Raw genomic sequence first — 17,080 nt, forward strand, 5'->3', positions numbered from 1 at the left:
CCATTTCAATGAAATCTTTCATGTTGAATGAATATTCTTATTTACAATGAGCTTGAGATGAGTCAATTTAAGTGAAAATATCAATTCAAAATGCATGTTCTCATTTCAATTGGACATTTTGAAACAAAAAACTTCCATTTAATTTTGAGATGTCAAATTGAAATGGAATCTTCCCCCTTGCAACAAATAAATAAATAAATAGATATTTTTCTTCCAAATTCACATTCAAACAACATTTTCAGATTTTGTTTTCCAAACATGGGAAAAACTAGACAGTGAAAGGGGAGATATAGGCACCTAAGAATGAGATTTTAAAACATGATAGAGGGTTCCTTAGCCAATGGGAAAGGCCAAGCAGAGGGTTGTATTCTAAATCCCGCAGCTGTCACAGTAGTTCAGTTCCTATCTCCTCAATGGGAGCACACCTCCTTCGCCTTGGGATTCTCAGCTGAGAAGTCTCTAACCCCACCTAAGGTGGCAAGAAACCATGGTGAAAGAGGGGAGAGAAGAAGGAGGAATTAGGTGGAGAAAAACCCTCAGCTTTTATCCTAGCAGTTAGGGATGTAGCAGACCCTCTTCAAGTGCTTGGTAAGGAGAAAGGTTTTAAAAAGGGATCTGGTTCCTCCCATGTGGGTGCCCTAATCACTGCAGTAAGGGATACCTGATCTATGTCTCAATCTCTCCTAGTAGAGCATTAATTCCTTTGTGCATCTTGGCCCAGCTAGGGATCACACTCATTATTAATTATTGTTGGAGACAGAGATATTAATAGGGAGGAATCCTATAAAATACTACAGATATTAAATAGGGTTTTCAACAAAATACTCTGGAAGAACTACAGAATGCAATAGACAAAGATGTTCTTTTCATAGAACTGGCCAGATCCTCAAGGGGTATAAATTGGCCATAGCTCCATTGAAGACAGTGAGTCAGATTGAAAGAGATATTGGCCCAAAGAGAGAAAGAGAGCAAATGAATGGCTCTAGATCCTGGTGCTTCTATCACTCACCCTAGATGGAGACCCAGGATCTTGTTCCCTTGGCTCCTGTGTCTCTTCTACCCAATGGGGATATGGCCTGCTGAGTTTAATGGAGCCGCACTGATTCAGACCAGCTGAGGCTTTGGCCCAAAGTATCACATGCCAGTGCCAGATGCCAAACACAAGTTATCCACACTTCTATGCTCTTTGTTTTGTTTGTTTGTTTTTAAATAAGATCGACACTACTTGAAAAATTTGTATTTCCCCAACATTTTCCCTATAGCTGTCTTCACATCCTTGTTTTTCAAGCCGTAGATGATGGGGTTTAACATGGGAGTCAAGATGCTGTACTGGACGGAGAATATTTCATCCAGAACCACAGATGAAACTGAGTTGGGTTTGGTGTATTGGAAAAAAGCTGTCAAGTATAACAAACCAACCACAATAAGGTGGGAGCTGCAGGTGGAGAAGGCTTTACGCCTGCCCTCTGCAGAGCATATCCTCAAGATGGTGGAGATGATATGAATGTAGGAGATCAGGGTGAAGAGAAAGGAGCTTGATCCAAGTATGACAACAGAAGTAAAAAGCATCACTTGATTGGTGAGGGTCTCAGTGCAGGACAGACATAATAGACTAGGGAGCTCACAGCTGAAATGGTTGATTTGATTGAGCCCATAGAAATGCAGCTTGAGGGCAAAAACAGTGTTAAGCAGGGCATCTATGAAGCCTATCGTCCATGCATCACTCACCAGCTGAAAACAGATCCCTTTGCTCATTGCATCCATGTAACGTAATAGGTCACAGATGGCAGCGTAGCGGTCATAAGCCATTGCTGAGAGAATATAAACTTCTGTAACAGCTGGCAGGAAAATGAAGAACATCTGTGTAATGCAGCTATTGACAGAAATGGTTTTGTGCTCTGCTAAGAAATACACCAGCATTTTAGGGACAATGGCTGAGGAATAGCAGATATCAACAAAGGATAAATGAGACAGGAAGAAGTACATTGGGGTGTGAAGAGGAGGATCAGCCCTTATCACCAGCATGATCACCATATTTGCCAAAAGCGTGATTAGGTAGACAACTAAAAGCACCAGGAAGAGGAAAATCTGCATGTGTGGGTCATTGGATAATAAATTCAGTCACTTCGGTTTGATTTCCCATGGATCTTTAGTCAGGAAAACAGACCTGTCAGATTGGAAAAAGTAAAATTAACACACAAGTAAATTGAAATGTCCTGTGAAGATCATCTGATCAGTAGGATGAATGTAAAGAGGCCTACTATATCCTATAAAATGTGTGTTTAAAATAAATAAAAATGGTCTAGATGCAGAAAAGGACTTTGGTGCCAAACTGCCACTTTAGTCCCCTAAATCCCAGGATCAGGCCCCACTGGTACTCACAGAAACTCCACTCAATTCTATAAATATTGTACAGAAACTACTGAATATAGTATCTGTAGTATCTTATTGGATTGATCCCTATTAAAATCTCTAGAATTCCAGAAGAAGAGGAAGAAATCTGTGAGGTGTAGAAATTTTGGTTTTCTATCCAACAAAGTATATAGCCTATCAAGCCAAACCAGTATGGAGAATATGGCATTCATAATAATTATCAATTACCTCTAAAGTGGGCCTCAGAAGACCATATCTGGATGACAGCCTCCTCCCCAGCAAAGTGTTTTGTGTGGAGGTGGGCAACCTCATGAATCATGCAACTGTCCAAACAACCAGAGATCATTTGTGACAAGAGAGTGAAAAGGATTTGTCTTATAAACCAAGAAGTGATCTGCGGTTGTTTTTTGACAAAACCAGAAGAGAGAGCCTGGAGCAAACAAATGCTCCAATACTGGAAGGAGAGAAACGACAACACCGAGAAAGTAATGACCAAGCATAGGCTCACTGCCCAACTGAGAGCTTCATTCCAAAGAGGAGAATTTACACAAATGAAGATTGAAAGCCTGAAAACGGAGATTAGTCATGTAGAACTATGTACAAACACTTTGGTGGGAGCAGTGACATAGGATAAACAGAAGCCAGAAATGGAAGTAAATGTCAGGACAAATATGAGTGAAAAAGCACCTGAAGAAAGTACAGAAAATATGAAGGATTTGTTGATCAAGATCATGCAAAGCCTAAGAGACATTGAGTATCAGCCCTACCAACTGTGAAATTTGTAGGCCATCACACACTGGATGATACAATGAAAGCACTTAATGAAATGGTCAAGGAAACTGGAGAAAAAACAACAAGGATTAGCCAGTACAATTATGTAATTTATGCTACAGTTACAGTAGCAGCTCTTTGGTTTAGCATAAAGACATCTGAACATATGACCCATTGGAAAACTTCCTATCTTCAAGAACCTCCATGAAAATGAATGTTAAAACAGAAGAATACGTTTTTTCATTGAGATACCAGCCTACTGGTTGAATATGAGAAAAATCATGTGAAGAGAAAAAAGCAGCAAACAGCCTTGGAAATGAAATATCAGCTGAATAAAGGATGTGAGAGCTATGAAGTAACAATGTAAAAAGAAGCTGATTGCTTAGTGTCATGGACTTGAAAGATTTCAGCACAAAGTTATTAGTATCAAGAGAACAGCCCCTTCACCAGAGACGGTAGGAGATTCTTTCATCTGATTGATATTGAAAAAAAGAATAGGCAAAAATAGAGAGTCAGTAAATGATGTTGGAGAGTTACACTGTTTCTGGAAGGAAATCTGGTTTCAGACTGTACAACATGAGCAGAGAGCGAACCGGATTAGAAATGAAAGAAAAAGTTTACAAAACACACCACAGAGGAATACACAGAAAGATCAAAGAAAGAAATGAGGTACTAAGATAAATGAAAAAATGGAAATCAGCTGGACCAGACTGGATGCATGGATTCTGGCTGAAACACCTTACAATACTCCATAATTGTTTATTTGAACAACTTAATAAATGTTTGAAGAATGGATTTCCAAGATGGATAGTGACAGGGACAACTCTTCTTATTCAGTGGAAAAAAAAGAATGAAAGAAGCAGGTTGCAGTGATCCTATGAATTATAGACTGACCTCTTGTTTACCAACTATATGGACACTTCTAACAATCATTCTGGCAAAGAAGATCTGGATAGGGCTAGCTCACAAATGGAATACTGGTTCCTGACCAAAAAGGCAGCACAGTAAACCTGAAAGGAACAAAATTCCACCTCTGGCTAAACAGGAGGATCACAGAAGATGCAAAACAAAGGAAGAAAAAAGTTAGCGAATGTGTGGGCAGACTACCAGAGAGCATCCAACAGCGTCTCACAATCAAGGATCACTGATACACTGAAAATGTCCAAGGTTCATCCACAGATCATTTCCTTTCTTCAGCAATCTATGTTTAACTGGAGCACTCGACTCTACCAGGAAGAGACTCATTGATGAGGTTCAAATTAAAAGAGAAATCTTTCAAGGGGATTCCTTAACACCAGTGCTGTTTGTGGTAACCATGCTGCCACTGACATGGATGCTTGTTGAGATAACCACAATTTACCATATCAGCAAAGAGCAACGACCAGTTAACAATTTGTTAGTCATCAGCAATCTGAAACTACATGAACAGTCACAAAAAGGAGCTACAGAGCTTGATGATATGTGGAAAAGTTTGGTGAAGATATAAAGCTACGCGTTGGCTTGGCTAACTGTGTGTCAGCATCTCTAAAAATGGCTAGACTGGTACAATCTGACAACACACAAATTAATGAAGGAACTATCCATCATATCTCAGTATGACCCATACAAATATCTTGGAATCAGAGAACTGTCAGAGCTACAAAATAAGAAATTGAAAGAAAAAGTGAGGAAAGAATATTACAGATGTACAAGAACTACTCTATGGACAAAACTCAAGTCTAAGAATTTGATCTGAGCCATTAATATGTGGGGGATGCCGGTAGTACAGAATATTGCTGGAGTGATCAAGTGGAATGAAGAGGAGAAGGAAAAAAAAATGACATCCAAAGAAGACAGACAGCTGCTGGTGATGCATAGAGTATTCGATAGCAATCAAGTCATAGACAGGGTGTACATCCCATGACGTGATGAAGGAAAACCTCTGCTATCTGTGGAGGAAGCAATTGATAATGAAGACTATAATATCAAAATATATGAGGAGTCAACCAATATAAAGAGTGTCTGTTCACGATAACAAGCAATGACTGAGCTGCATGCAAGCTAAGAAAGAATGAAAGAAAAGAGAAAGCAAACTGCCAAAAAAGATCTGATAGATTTACATAGAGATCAATAAATGGACAGTGGTGGAGAGAGATCAAACCTATTGGTGATAGAAGATTGACAAACTCATGACTTGTAGAAGGATCCCTCAAAAAAGGAAACAGAGCCTCATTATGAGTGGACAAGAAAATTCCTTAAGGGGCTTAATTATTTAAGAAGTAAAATTGACTGATGACTGTTCCCTGAGCTGCAGAATGTGTTCAAGAAAGGAAGAGATGATGGAGCATGCGTTGAGCAACTGCTAGAGCCTATCTAGGAGAGACTATATGAACAGACACAGTGAGGTTGCCAAGTGTCCAAGTGTGCCACAATCTATGTGCTCTAGGGAATGAAGAGGTTAAGATTTATGGGCTCTGGCAATTGTCACAGACTGAATGGTGCGGTCAGACATAGTTGTAGAAAAGACAACAAACAAGCCCATGTTAACTGATGTTGCCATGCCAGCAGACAGAAACATAACAAAAAAACAAACAAAACAAAAAACAAGGAGAGAGAATGACGATGTATGAAGAATGTTGCCTTGAAGGCAAGCAATTATGGAAAACTAAAACAAAGACAATCCCAGCAGTAATTGAAGCATGTGGTACAATCCCTAGGGATAAAGAATTCTAGGACTGCAAGATATCATGGTCAGCGACTTCAAGCAGACAGGTCTCTTAGGCACTCTGAGAACGTGCAGGAAAGTCAAATGACAATGACAATGAATGAATTTGAGTACTAAAATGCAAAGGAATTCTGTAAAGGTTTTAACAAAACTCCTGACCACAAAAACCTACAGAGTTCCGTGAGCCAGGATTTATTGGTGACTCATGGGGATACATTTTAGACAGCAGCTTTGTTCTTTTTAAGCTTAAAGATTTAATATGTTGTGAAAGCTATTTCTTTTTTTAAAAAATCCACCTTGTGTAATACTGAGGGACATTAATAATGATCATAATAAATGAATGTCCCCAGAAAACACTCAAGGCACGCTGACATGATTTGAAAATAAGGGGTCTGGCTGAAAATTAACAGGACTTTCATGCCTAAAAATCACTTTAAAGTTCCTTGGAAAATCTGATCTAGTGGGACTTTAGACTCAGTGTCCTGAACATCTGAATATCAGGCTGTTCACACAAAAGAGAATCTATCCTGTCCCAATGGAAGTGAGTGGCTATTATCACATTTATTTTTAGTGGCAATGGCAACAAAGCCAGCATTCTGTCCAATGTCAAATCTATGTTTAATCCTGTATGTCTCCTGAGAGAGAAATTAAATCCTTTCCCCCACAGCTAATCAGACAAATGCACAAGCGAAGAGATCTTGTACTAGAATCTGAATGTCAACATAGGCAAATTCTGTGCAAAGTGAATTCCAAAGCTAAACTCCTTCTCCAGAGAATGTCCATCACACACACCCCCCCCCCCCCTCATTTATCTCAGTGCTGTCCTGCATGAGAGAGATAGAGCTGGGTGATTCAAATAGTAGCTGGGTTGCCAGTCATGGCCCCTGTGCGGTAACTGACTCTATGTGAGCAGACTGCTGCATCCAGGCAGAAGTCAGGGGGACTCCACAGAAAGACCCACCTCTAGATAAATGGGGCAGAATCTGGTCCTTCTAAATTGAAAGAATAAAGAGATTAAAAGGATTAAAATTATGAATCAACTCACCTGCCTATTAAACATGGATCATAAATATGGTGAGATCATTCTGATCTGTGGTTTTCTCTTTCTGTTTTCTTAGTCTACCTAGCTACTTATTGATTTGGCTATCTAGTCTGTCTATCTGTGTCTGGAATAGAGCATCTCAAGACATCCATTAGTTCTATGGACGTGGCCCTTGGGCCTTTCACTAGGAGGAGTGAAAGCACTAAAGATGTGCAGGGTTATCTGTGGGAGTGGAGCAAACAGCCTTTCCTGAGCTGACTCCAGGACTAAAAGCTAATTTCTTGAGAACTATTTAAATGCTGTTTTGTTCCCCCTGGGAAAGTTCCCTGAAGTTCAATCTCTGTAACAAGCTCCAAGTAACACTGAGTTGGGTCAGTACTTAAGCAATGCTCTATAGTGCCTAAAAATGAGAGTAATTAGGCTTGGATTATCAAAGGATTTAGGTACCCAATCTCAGCAACAGTCAATCAAAAAGGCAGATATTTAGACTCTTATTTTCAAAACAGTCTAAGGAGCTAGACATCCTAATAGCAAATAATCTTCCCTACACTCCTTTGAAGCTCCAACCATAATATATAATTACCACAAGATGACAACATAGTCAGATAGCCTGGAACTTCCCTAATAAATGGACACAGGCTAGAGAATGGGGAAAAGAAGTAAATAGACTGTATATGATGGCAGTAAACAGCCATTGAAACAGAGGAGATAAATTGTAATATTTTTTCAGATTAATCATTTATTCACCAAAAAGGAAGTTTTGGTCAACCCCAAATTATTCATGGTTTTACCAGAAATTTTACTAAATTGTTTCAACCAGAAAAAATAAATATTGGGCTAAATTCACAAAACAGCAGGAGGAAGCGGAATCTTTCTGCTGCTGCTTTTCTTGTAACTTCAGTCCATTGGTTAGGTTACTCTCTTGGCATGTGGGGGACCATGGTTCTCTTCCCATGGCTACCTGTTTGGGGGGCAGAGATCTCCCATCTCTGAGGAAAGTGCCTTAATTTCTGGGCTATAAGGTATTCTGGAGTATCGAAGCTGTTCCATACTGTATAAATAATTTAATAAAATACTCAATGGATCACAGAGTTGAACCTACCAAAGGAGTCCCCTAACACTGAGCTTCAGTGTAATTTTCCTCAAGCTTTCTAGCCCAATGACAGCTTCGATAGGAAAGCTTGAGAAAACTCCACTCCAGTGTACCTATATACTGGTGGTTAGAGCCTTCAGCTCGGAGGTAGAAGTTTCAGTCCCTGTTCTACAGGTGATAGAATGAGGAAGTGAACCCACATCTTCCAGAACACCAGTAATTAACACTGGGCAATGGTTGGAAGAAGGAGCACCACCTCCTCTTTCAGACATTTTGGTCAACCAAGACCCATTGACTTGTGCTCTACATAATTCAGGTGCTTCTGGCAATGCCACTCGCAGTTTCCATTTCATGAGGGAAAATGTTGTAGTTTGTTGTATTGGGGAAACACTCATGTGCTCTCAGGCAACTTGATTTCGTTTTTCCTTGTTTTGTTGTTTGCCTTAAGGTCCTCCTGAGAAGAGTGTGATTGTGATTTGTGTATGTAAAGCAATGGAGGCTGGGATTTTTCAAAAGAGCCGATGGGATTTAGGCACACAACTTGCATTGAAATGCAATTTTCACTCAGTCAGTGGGAGTTTTACAGGGAATAAGGCCTGAGTAAAAAGTGAGATCAAACCTAAGGATTTCGGTATTAAAAAGTACACTGGATAGGAATCTTGTTCATGAAGACTCATCAGTCAAGGAAGAAACCAACATCTATCGTCCAGCACAGCTGATCTCAAACAGTGATTCATTGTCCTCCAAAGCTCTATAGGCCAGATTTTTAAAAGGAATTTAGGTGACTGAAGACACAGATAATTACCTTCAAGTGTCTATCTTGCCAGCAGGCATCAATCTTTATAAATCTGTCCCTATGGTACTCTTCCTTCTGGTTCGGAGAGAGGAATATTTTGAAAACCAAGAACTGGGGAGACTGAAGTATTTGAAGAAGTCTCTCTCTCAAAGTGGAGATGAAAAAAAGTTGGAAGACAAGTGGCCTATAAGTTAGAAGGCTCAGGGGGAGGAAGGCATGATTCTATTTGAGAAAACTTTACAGGGAGCAATGCAAAGAAATTAAGGAGAGAATTTAAAGTCTGAGTCTAAGAGATACCAGGTGGATGTGGTCTTATATTTTAAATGGAGCTTAAGGGAGTTAGGTACTCAAATCCCATTGACTGTCAACTAACTCCCTTAGGCTTCTTGAAAAATCCCAGCCAGTGTGTACGTAGGTAGACTGGTAGATATCAACAGGGTGAGTAGGAAGGTACATCGGCCTACCAGGAGGGTATAAAATGGGGTAAGTTAAAGTAGGCTGCTACCTATTTTAATGTTCACCTTTTACAGAACCCCTTCAGTGTGCCAGACCCCCACAGGGTCCGACTTTTCTTTAAGTCCTTGTGGCCTTTCACACCATGAATTCTGCACAGCAAGTCCAGTTGAGAGAGACTCCTGGTCACACAGACTGTTACACTCTTCAGGGACCCTAGTGCCTCAGCAAACATTCACAGTGACACCAGGAAGCCTTTTCAACTGGAACACAGCACCGGGGAATCCTTGTGTAGGCATAGAGAAGCACAGCTAGCAGTCCATCCTGGCTAAGCCAGCTCTCTACCCAGCCAAGATGCCATGGAATCCATTCCTCTCTCTCTCTCTCTCTCTCTCTCTCTGTCAGTACTAGGTGACGGCTGCTGAGCCGCCCTTAACCCAGCCACCTGACACCTCTTGGCCCTTCCTCCTCCTCCTGCAGACCCATGCTGATTTCACATGTCCCGCCTGCCCAGAGTTGTTCATGGGCAGGTGTAAATTGTTCAGTCCTTGGGGCTCTCATTGTCTTTCTGGATCCTCCACTGAAATAGGTCAGTTCCAGATGTTCCTTAATGACTCCCCCCCCCAAGACAGTGACTAGAGTTAAGCCCCAAGAGCCTTTTAACCTTTTTACATCCACTTGCTGGCAGTGCCTAAGCAAGTAAGTCACTGCCATGCATGTCATTTATCAAAATATTACAGAAAACGTCCACTTCATCACATATAAATTCTGACTACACCTCACAGAATACACCCAGATCACTCTACACAACCTGCCCAGTCCCCAGTGATAGTTGAAAGACTATCAATGTCAAGATCTCAACAAGGGCAGTCAGGGTCAAGGGTCAGAGCAGGGGCAAGCCTGAGGCTAGCAGTAGCCAAGGACTTTGTGGTCAGTTCCAGGCCTGGGTTGGTACCGAGTGTTAAAATCCAAGTCAGGTTTCAGGATCCGAGTCAGGAGATAAAGTCCAAGGTCAAGACAGAAGTTCAAGAACATAGAACAAGAACAGTCATAACAACTACAGAGATCCACATTGTTGTTTGGATGCTTCCTGGAGTGCCCCTTGGGTTTACGTAGGGCAGGGAGCCAATGAGGAATCATTGGGCTGCCGTCTGTCAAACCCTGGAGATAGAGCTTCCTATGATCTGTGTAGACAGAGGGTCATGGGAAGTGGAGTGCAAGCTGGTTATAGCTGCTGTTGGGAGGCACCCTGGAGCTATTAACTGCCTAGCTGCTCTGCAGATCTGGGTTCTGGACCTCTGGGGATTTACATTCAAAATAAAGAGAACTAGTAGACTTGTTTTAGTTTAGGGTTTTAAAGTCAATTAGAGAATTAATAGGATTTAGGCACCTAGCTCCTTTCCAAACCTTTAAAATCCCAAACTTTATCTCTCTAACAACCAGGGTAAATCTTCATTGCCAGGGTTGGATCTAGGTTTTTTGCCACACCAAGCAAAAAAAAAATTTGGCTTCCTCCCACCCCAGCCCTGGGCTCCCCCTCACATACTCCCCTGCTGCCCCAGCCCTAGGCTCCCCCCCTCCACACCCTCAATCCCCTGCTGCCCCAGCCCTAGGCTCTCCCACACAACCTGCACCCTCCTGCTGTCCCAACCCTGGGTCTCTGGTAACTCTCTCCCAGGGTGGGTCATTCAGCAGGAATTTTGGATGTGCACAGAACACAGACAGGACTGGTTCCCATATGGTAACAGGACTGCAGTAAAGGGAAACAATTTTCAGCTTGTGTGATTGGAGGATATCTGGATGCATATTATAAGACTGCCCTACATAAATGAGGAAAAGTTGAAATGCCTTTATTATTCTTTTGTTCCACTCTTTGTTTCTATGGGGAATTTTCCAATGCAATATCACTGTCTTCCTTTTAAACAAATAGATATATATTTTAAAAAAGGCAATAGCTGTTGAAAATAGCAATTCCACTCCTAAAAACCACTGGGAAGCATTTCTTGCTTCTTCATTTGTTATCCTACTTTTTCTACAGCAAATTACAGTGGATCAGTATATTTGATTTGGGAGAAATGAAGTAACACCTGCCCAAATTGAGCTTGAGCACTCCTGAATTTTCAGAGTGTTCAAATCTGGAAGGCAGGTGCTAGATTCCCTTTCTGAATATTAGCTAAATCTGGAAAGGAAAAGTCAATTTCTGCTTCCATGGCTCAAAAGTGGAAATACTCCTACGTGCCTGGTACAGTATCTAAAGCTGCCAAAGTCCCCTAGCAGAGCCTCCCCTTCCTTACTTTTCATTTTAAATTCTATGCAGGGTTTGGCAGTCTTTCAGAAGTGCTGTGCCAAGTCTTCATTTATTCACTCTAATTTAAGGTTTTGCGTGCTGGTAACGCATTATAACATTTTTATAAGGTCTCTTTCCATAAGTCTATAATATATAACTAAATTATTGTTGTATGTAAAGTAAATAAGGATTTTAAAATGTTTAAGAAGCTTCATTTCAAATTAAATTAAAATGCAGAGCCCTTCAGACCGGTGGCCAGGACCTAGGCAGTGTGAGTGCCACTGAAAATCAGCTCACGTGCCGCCTTCAGCACGCTTGCCATAGATTGCCTACCCCTGCTCTAGTGGGATCCACATACCTCCCTTGCTAGGCTTCAGATAGAGAGGTGCACTGTCCATTTAGACCACCCACTTCCTTCTTTGTGGGCTGCAAGCTGAGGTCACACCAGTATCCCTAATACAGTCTGGGGAAGTCTTCTGAAGGGGATATCTGGGGCAAAGCCTTCTACTCCTTGGGCACACTTGTTCCTCATTCACAGTGCCACCCCTCTTGACTCGCAGCATGGTTCAGCTACCTCACTTCCTACCCCTCCCATTCCTGTTGATAGCAGCCAACGGATTGCTGGGAAATATAGTTCTTTCCCTGCTCCAGGGCTGGCTCTATAGACAGGGAGCTAGGCAACAAACGACAGGTCCCAGGGTTCCGTGCATTGTCGGCTCCCATGCTGGATCCCCAGCTGCTCCGTGGCTCCGCTTCTCCAGGGTTGTGAGAGGGGAGGAAGGGAGTTAAAAAAAAAAAGGATGGCCAAAATGCCGCCCCCTGGAAATATGCCACCCCAAGCACCTGCTTGTTTTGCTGGTGTCTAGAGCCGGCCCTGTTCATTGCTCATGTAGGCTGAGCTGAGTGTGTTATCCAATATTTTCAGTGAAAATGGCACTGGTTTTCTGAAAACACAAAACCAAACAAAAACCCCACATATATACAGTAAGAGTCCTCACAGCTCCCCATGGAAAGCTGTTCCAGAACTTCACTCCTCTGATGGTTAGAAACCTTTAAATCATGATTGGACATCTCTTTCTAAAAAGATAAACTCTAGCTCAACCACAGTGTATGGGATTGATGTAGGAATGACGGGGTGGCTCTCTCTGGTTTCAAGTATCAGAGGGGTAGCCATGTTAGTGTGGATCTGCAAAAGCAGCAAAGAGTCCTGTGGCACCTTATAGACTAACAGACATATTGGAGCATGAGCTTCCGTGGGTACCGACGAAGTGGGTATTCACCCACGAAAGCTCATGCTGTAATACGTCTGTTAGTCTATAAGGTGCCACAGGACTCTTTGCTGCTCTCTCTGGTTTGTATCACACAAGAGATAGAGACGAGGTGATTGTAATGGTCCCTTCTTGCCTTACAATCCATGAATTAAACATTGATATTGTCATAGCTCCTAGAAGCCAACAACAGATTCTCATTGTGCTAGATGCTGTACAAAGAAACATAAAATGTCAGTCGCTAGTTCTGATTTGCTAGAGTTTTACATTGCATTGACATTACAAAGGGACAATGCACAAGGGGGAAGGCCAGGCATAATCAAGACCAATACCTGTAAGAGTGGTGTTCTCTTCCCTCATTCATCTTAATGAGGTGTAAACTCTGAGACCTCATATCTCAAATTAGATACCAGCAATGTCATTTTTGCAGAAACATCAAACTCTGTGGGTTTATCTCATCTCCTTGGGGTGTTAAATCTAATACACAATGATCACAATGTTAATGTCATTGCTGGTCATTTTTGCATATGTGTTTGTGTCTGCTGAATGTAATATCAAATATTGGGGTGTAGGAAAGTAAGGCTACTGGTTTTGGCAAATAGGAAACTAAGGCCCTTGTTCTATAAATTGCTTTGTTTATGTGTACATCTGCATTCATATGGATCCTAGCTGAGGTCAGTGGCGAGGCATGTGGGCAGATGGTTGAGTCTTTGCTGGCAATATTTGGATGAAGTATTCCCCATGTCTAATCACTACCAGCACTGCCCACAAGGGGCAGGACATACAAAATCTGCATCTCCCCTCTGCTGCTAAATACATAATTTGCCTCCTGGGTGCCAATCCAGGTGTAAGCACAGCATAGCTCTCTGCCCTGTTCTGAATAGTTTCCCAAGGGTTGTAGTGGATTCTTCATCACTGACAATTTTTAAATCAAGCCTGGATTTTGTTTTTTTTCCTAAAGATCTGCATTAGGAATTATATTGGGGATTATTCTATGGCCTGTGTTATACAGGAGATTGGACTAGATGATCACAATGGTCCCTTCTGGCCTTGCAGTCTGAGAATTTAGCCAAGCTCACACAGGAAACATGTACTTGAGCAGGGAACTGAAAGTAGTTTTCCCAACTTCCAAGCTAGTGTCCTAGCTACTGGCACATCCTTCATTTGGTATTAAGTAGTATATGTAGAGGGCATCCAAATCCCTTTATCAGCTTTGACAAAGCTTGGACTTTGGGCTATTGACTTCAATGAGACTACTTGTGTGTATAAGGTGAGAAAGGATTTAGCAATCAAGATAGGACAGAGCCCCTGGTCATGCACTTAGCATGGATTTTTACTGAAAAGCTTTCTCAATGTCTCTTTGACCTCCGTGTTCCTCAGGCTGTATATGATGGGGTTGATCAGTGGGGTCACCACTGTGTACAGCATGGAAAATGTCTTGTTTACGTTTGGCCACTGGTTGGCTATGGGAGCCACGTAGACCACCATAAGTGTGCCATAGAACAAAGACACCACAATGAGGTGGGAGGAGCAGATGGAGAAGGCTTTCTGCTTCCCAGAGGTGGAAGGGATCTTCAGGATGGTAGAGATTATTTTGTAGTAGGACAGTAGGGTTAGAAGGAAAGGCAAGAAGGACACAAGGGAGGCTATGATGAAAGCCGGTATCCTGACCATGTAGGTATTCCCACAGGAGAGTTTAATGATGGGTTTCAGGTCACAGAAGAAATGGTCGATCTCCTTGGAAGCACAGAAAGATAACCTAGAAACCATGGGCATGGTGACTACCAGTGAAAGGAACCCAATGACCCACGACCCCACTGCCAACTGAAAGCAAAGCTGGAAGCTCATGGTGGAGGCGTAATGCAGTGGTTTGCATATGGCCAAGTAATGGTCGTAGGACATGGCAGCAAGCAGGAAGAACTCAGCAACAACCAGAGATCCGAAGATGTAGAACTGCAGGAGACAAGCAGAGAAGGAAATGTCTTCTTGCACCACCAGAAGGGTTTTCAGCATCTTGGGGGAGACACTGGTAGTGTAGCAGACTTCCAGGACAGACAGGTTGCCCAGGAAAAAGTACATGGGGTTGTGCAGGTTGTGGTTATAAGATACCGTCACAATGATCAGGATATTTGCAGTGAGTGTTACTATGTAGATAGCCAGGAACACCACGAATACAGGGATCTTCAGCTCATGAAGGTCACCGAATCCCAGGAGGATGAACTCTGTGATGGTCGTTTGCTTTTCCCCCTCTACATCAGGCATGTCTTCACAGAGAGAAAAAGAAACTCAGAAGAATATTGTTAGCTCTGAGAACAGGGCTTTATTAATAATAATTATTAATTACTATTTATTTTAATAACCATATCACATAAAAGTATCAGTAGCGGACCAGAACCCAGTTGTACCAGATGCTGTGCAAACACAGAACAAAAGGACAGTTTCTGCCCCAAGAATTTTACAGTCTAATTACCAGACTAGGGACAACAGATGGAGACATACATATGGGAGAGTTCAAGGAAACACTGAGATTGTATTCTTTGATTCCAAGGCTGGAAGGGACCATTGTGATCATCTAGTCTGACTTACTGTATAACACAGGCCAGAGAACTTCTCCAAAATATTTCCTAGAGCAGATGTGTTTTAAAAAAAACTTCCAATCTGGATTTAAAAACGGTCAGTGATGAAGAATCCAACATGACCCTTGGTAAATGGTTCCAATGATTAATTACTCTCATTGTTAAAAATTCACACCTTGTTTCCAGTCTAAATTTGTCTAGCTTCAACTTCCAGCCACTGGACCATGTTAGGCCTGTCTCTGCTAGACTGGAGAACCCATTATCAAATATTTGTTCCCCACGAAGGTACTTATAGACTGTCATCAAGTCACCCCTTATTCTTTTCTTTGTTAGGCAAATAGGTTGAACTCCTTGCGTCTTTTATTATAACATATGTTCTCAATACCTCTAATCATTCTCATGGCTCTTCTATGAACCCTCTCCAATTTAACAACATCCTTCTTGACTTGTGGACACCAGCACTGGACACTGAATTCCATCAATGGTCACACCAGTACCAAATACAGAGGTAAAATAACCTCTCTGTGCCTACTGTTTATGCATACCAGGATTGCATTAACCCTTTTGGCCACAGCGTCGCACTGGAAGCTCATGTTCAATTGATAGGCATTGGTCTCTGCATACCAACAGCCTAACCATTGTCAAGTTTTTTGTAGATATCATGATGAGGAAATGTCTTGAGGAGGGAATAGAAGGTGGATAATGAAGTAGATTTGTGGGACAGCACTGGAGAAAGCATAAAGTTGTCGGGTTTACTTTTATGAATTATTAATAAACCTGGTCATATCTTTTTTTCTCTGCAACATTTTTAAGAACTTTCATTGAAAAACTGCAGGTTTTTAGCTGAAGCCGATTTTTTTTTAGTGAAAACCTGAATATTTTCCACTGAAAACTGCTAAAAATTTAAACATTTTGACCAAAACTGATAGTGTTTGATTTTCAAATTAAAAATAATGGGTCAGGATTATTGTTTTTTTTTCTTTGGGGGGGTGTTGTTTGTTTAGAGGAGCAGACACTTTCCTCTATAATTTTAATTTTGTCAAAAACCCAGTTTTCTGCAGAAAAAAAGTTTTGATGGAATTTTTTTGACTGGTCCTAATTATTGGTGTTCCCTCTCTCCTTATTCTTCATAAATAAGAGTTTTCCCTCCAGTAGAAAACTTAATTTTGCCCTTTAGTTTCAACATGACAAAACTGTATAATTAAAATTGAGGTTTTGCAGATCCTTATTAGCTTACACTAATTTGTAAAGACACGTTTGATATTTTCCTTTTTTCACCCATCATGGTGTCAAGTGTACAGAGTAAGGAAACATGGTTATGGTTCATATTGACCAAACCTGAGAAATATTTTTATTTTAAATGAACTCCTCTGGTCCACACAGACTCTTTTCTTTTTTAAGGGAAAAAGGTGGTCGTAGACATGATAAATGTAAACCAGCATTGCTAATATCTGTATATGATTGCACACAATAGTGAGTAATTCTTAGACATGGTCAAAATTGGATGAACAAAATTTTCCCATCTTAAAATGTAATTTAAAAGAAATTGAAAGGAAAACAACAACCGCAAGATTTATTTTTTTATTTTCATGAAAAATAGTGTTAGATTTACATTTCAACTTAAAATGTCATTTAAGTCAAAATGTCAATATCAAAATGCATTTTTCATTTCATTTTGACATTCCATTTTTTTCATTTTGACTTATCATTTCAAAAT

The 17,080-nt window shown here is 41.1% G+C and overlaps 2 protein-coding genes across 2 annotated transcripts; both read right to left on the reverse strand.

The window, feature by feature from the left end:
* Positions 1–1,221: 1,221 nt before the first annotated feature.
* On the reverse strand, positions 1,222–2,143 carry LOC115641047 (olfactory receptor 1009-like). Its single transcript, XM_030544156.1, is given in 2 exon segments — positions 1,222–2,113; positions 2,115–2,143. Coding segments are annotated over 2 exon segments (921 nt in total).
* Positions 2,144–13,988: 11,845 nt separating this feature from the next.
* Positions 13,989–15,049, reverse strand: LOC115641171 (olfactory receptor 6F1-like). The gene has a single exon (XM_030544250.1). It carries the CDS (start codon positions 15,047–15,049, stop codon positions 14,108–14,110), a length of 942 nt encoding a protein of 313 aa, XP_030400110.1. The 3' UTR covers positions 13,989–14,107.
* Between the last annotated feature and the right edge of the window lie 2,031 nt (positions 15,050–17,080).

The sequence above is a fragment of the Gopherus evgoodei genome, unplaced genomic scaffold (genome assembly GCF_007399415.2).
Source record: "Gopherus evgoodei ecotype Sinaloan lineage unplaced genomic scaffold, rGopEvg1_v1.p scaffold_33_arrow_ctg1, whole genome shotgun sequence".
Taxonomy (NCBI): domain Eukaryota; kingdom Metazoa; phylum Chordata; order Testudines; family Testudinidae; genus Gopherus; species Gopherus evgoodei.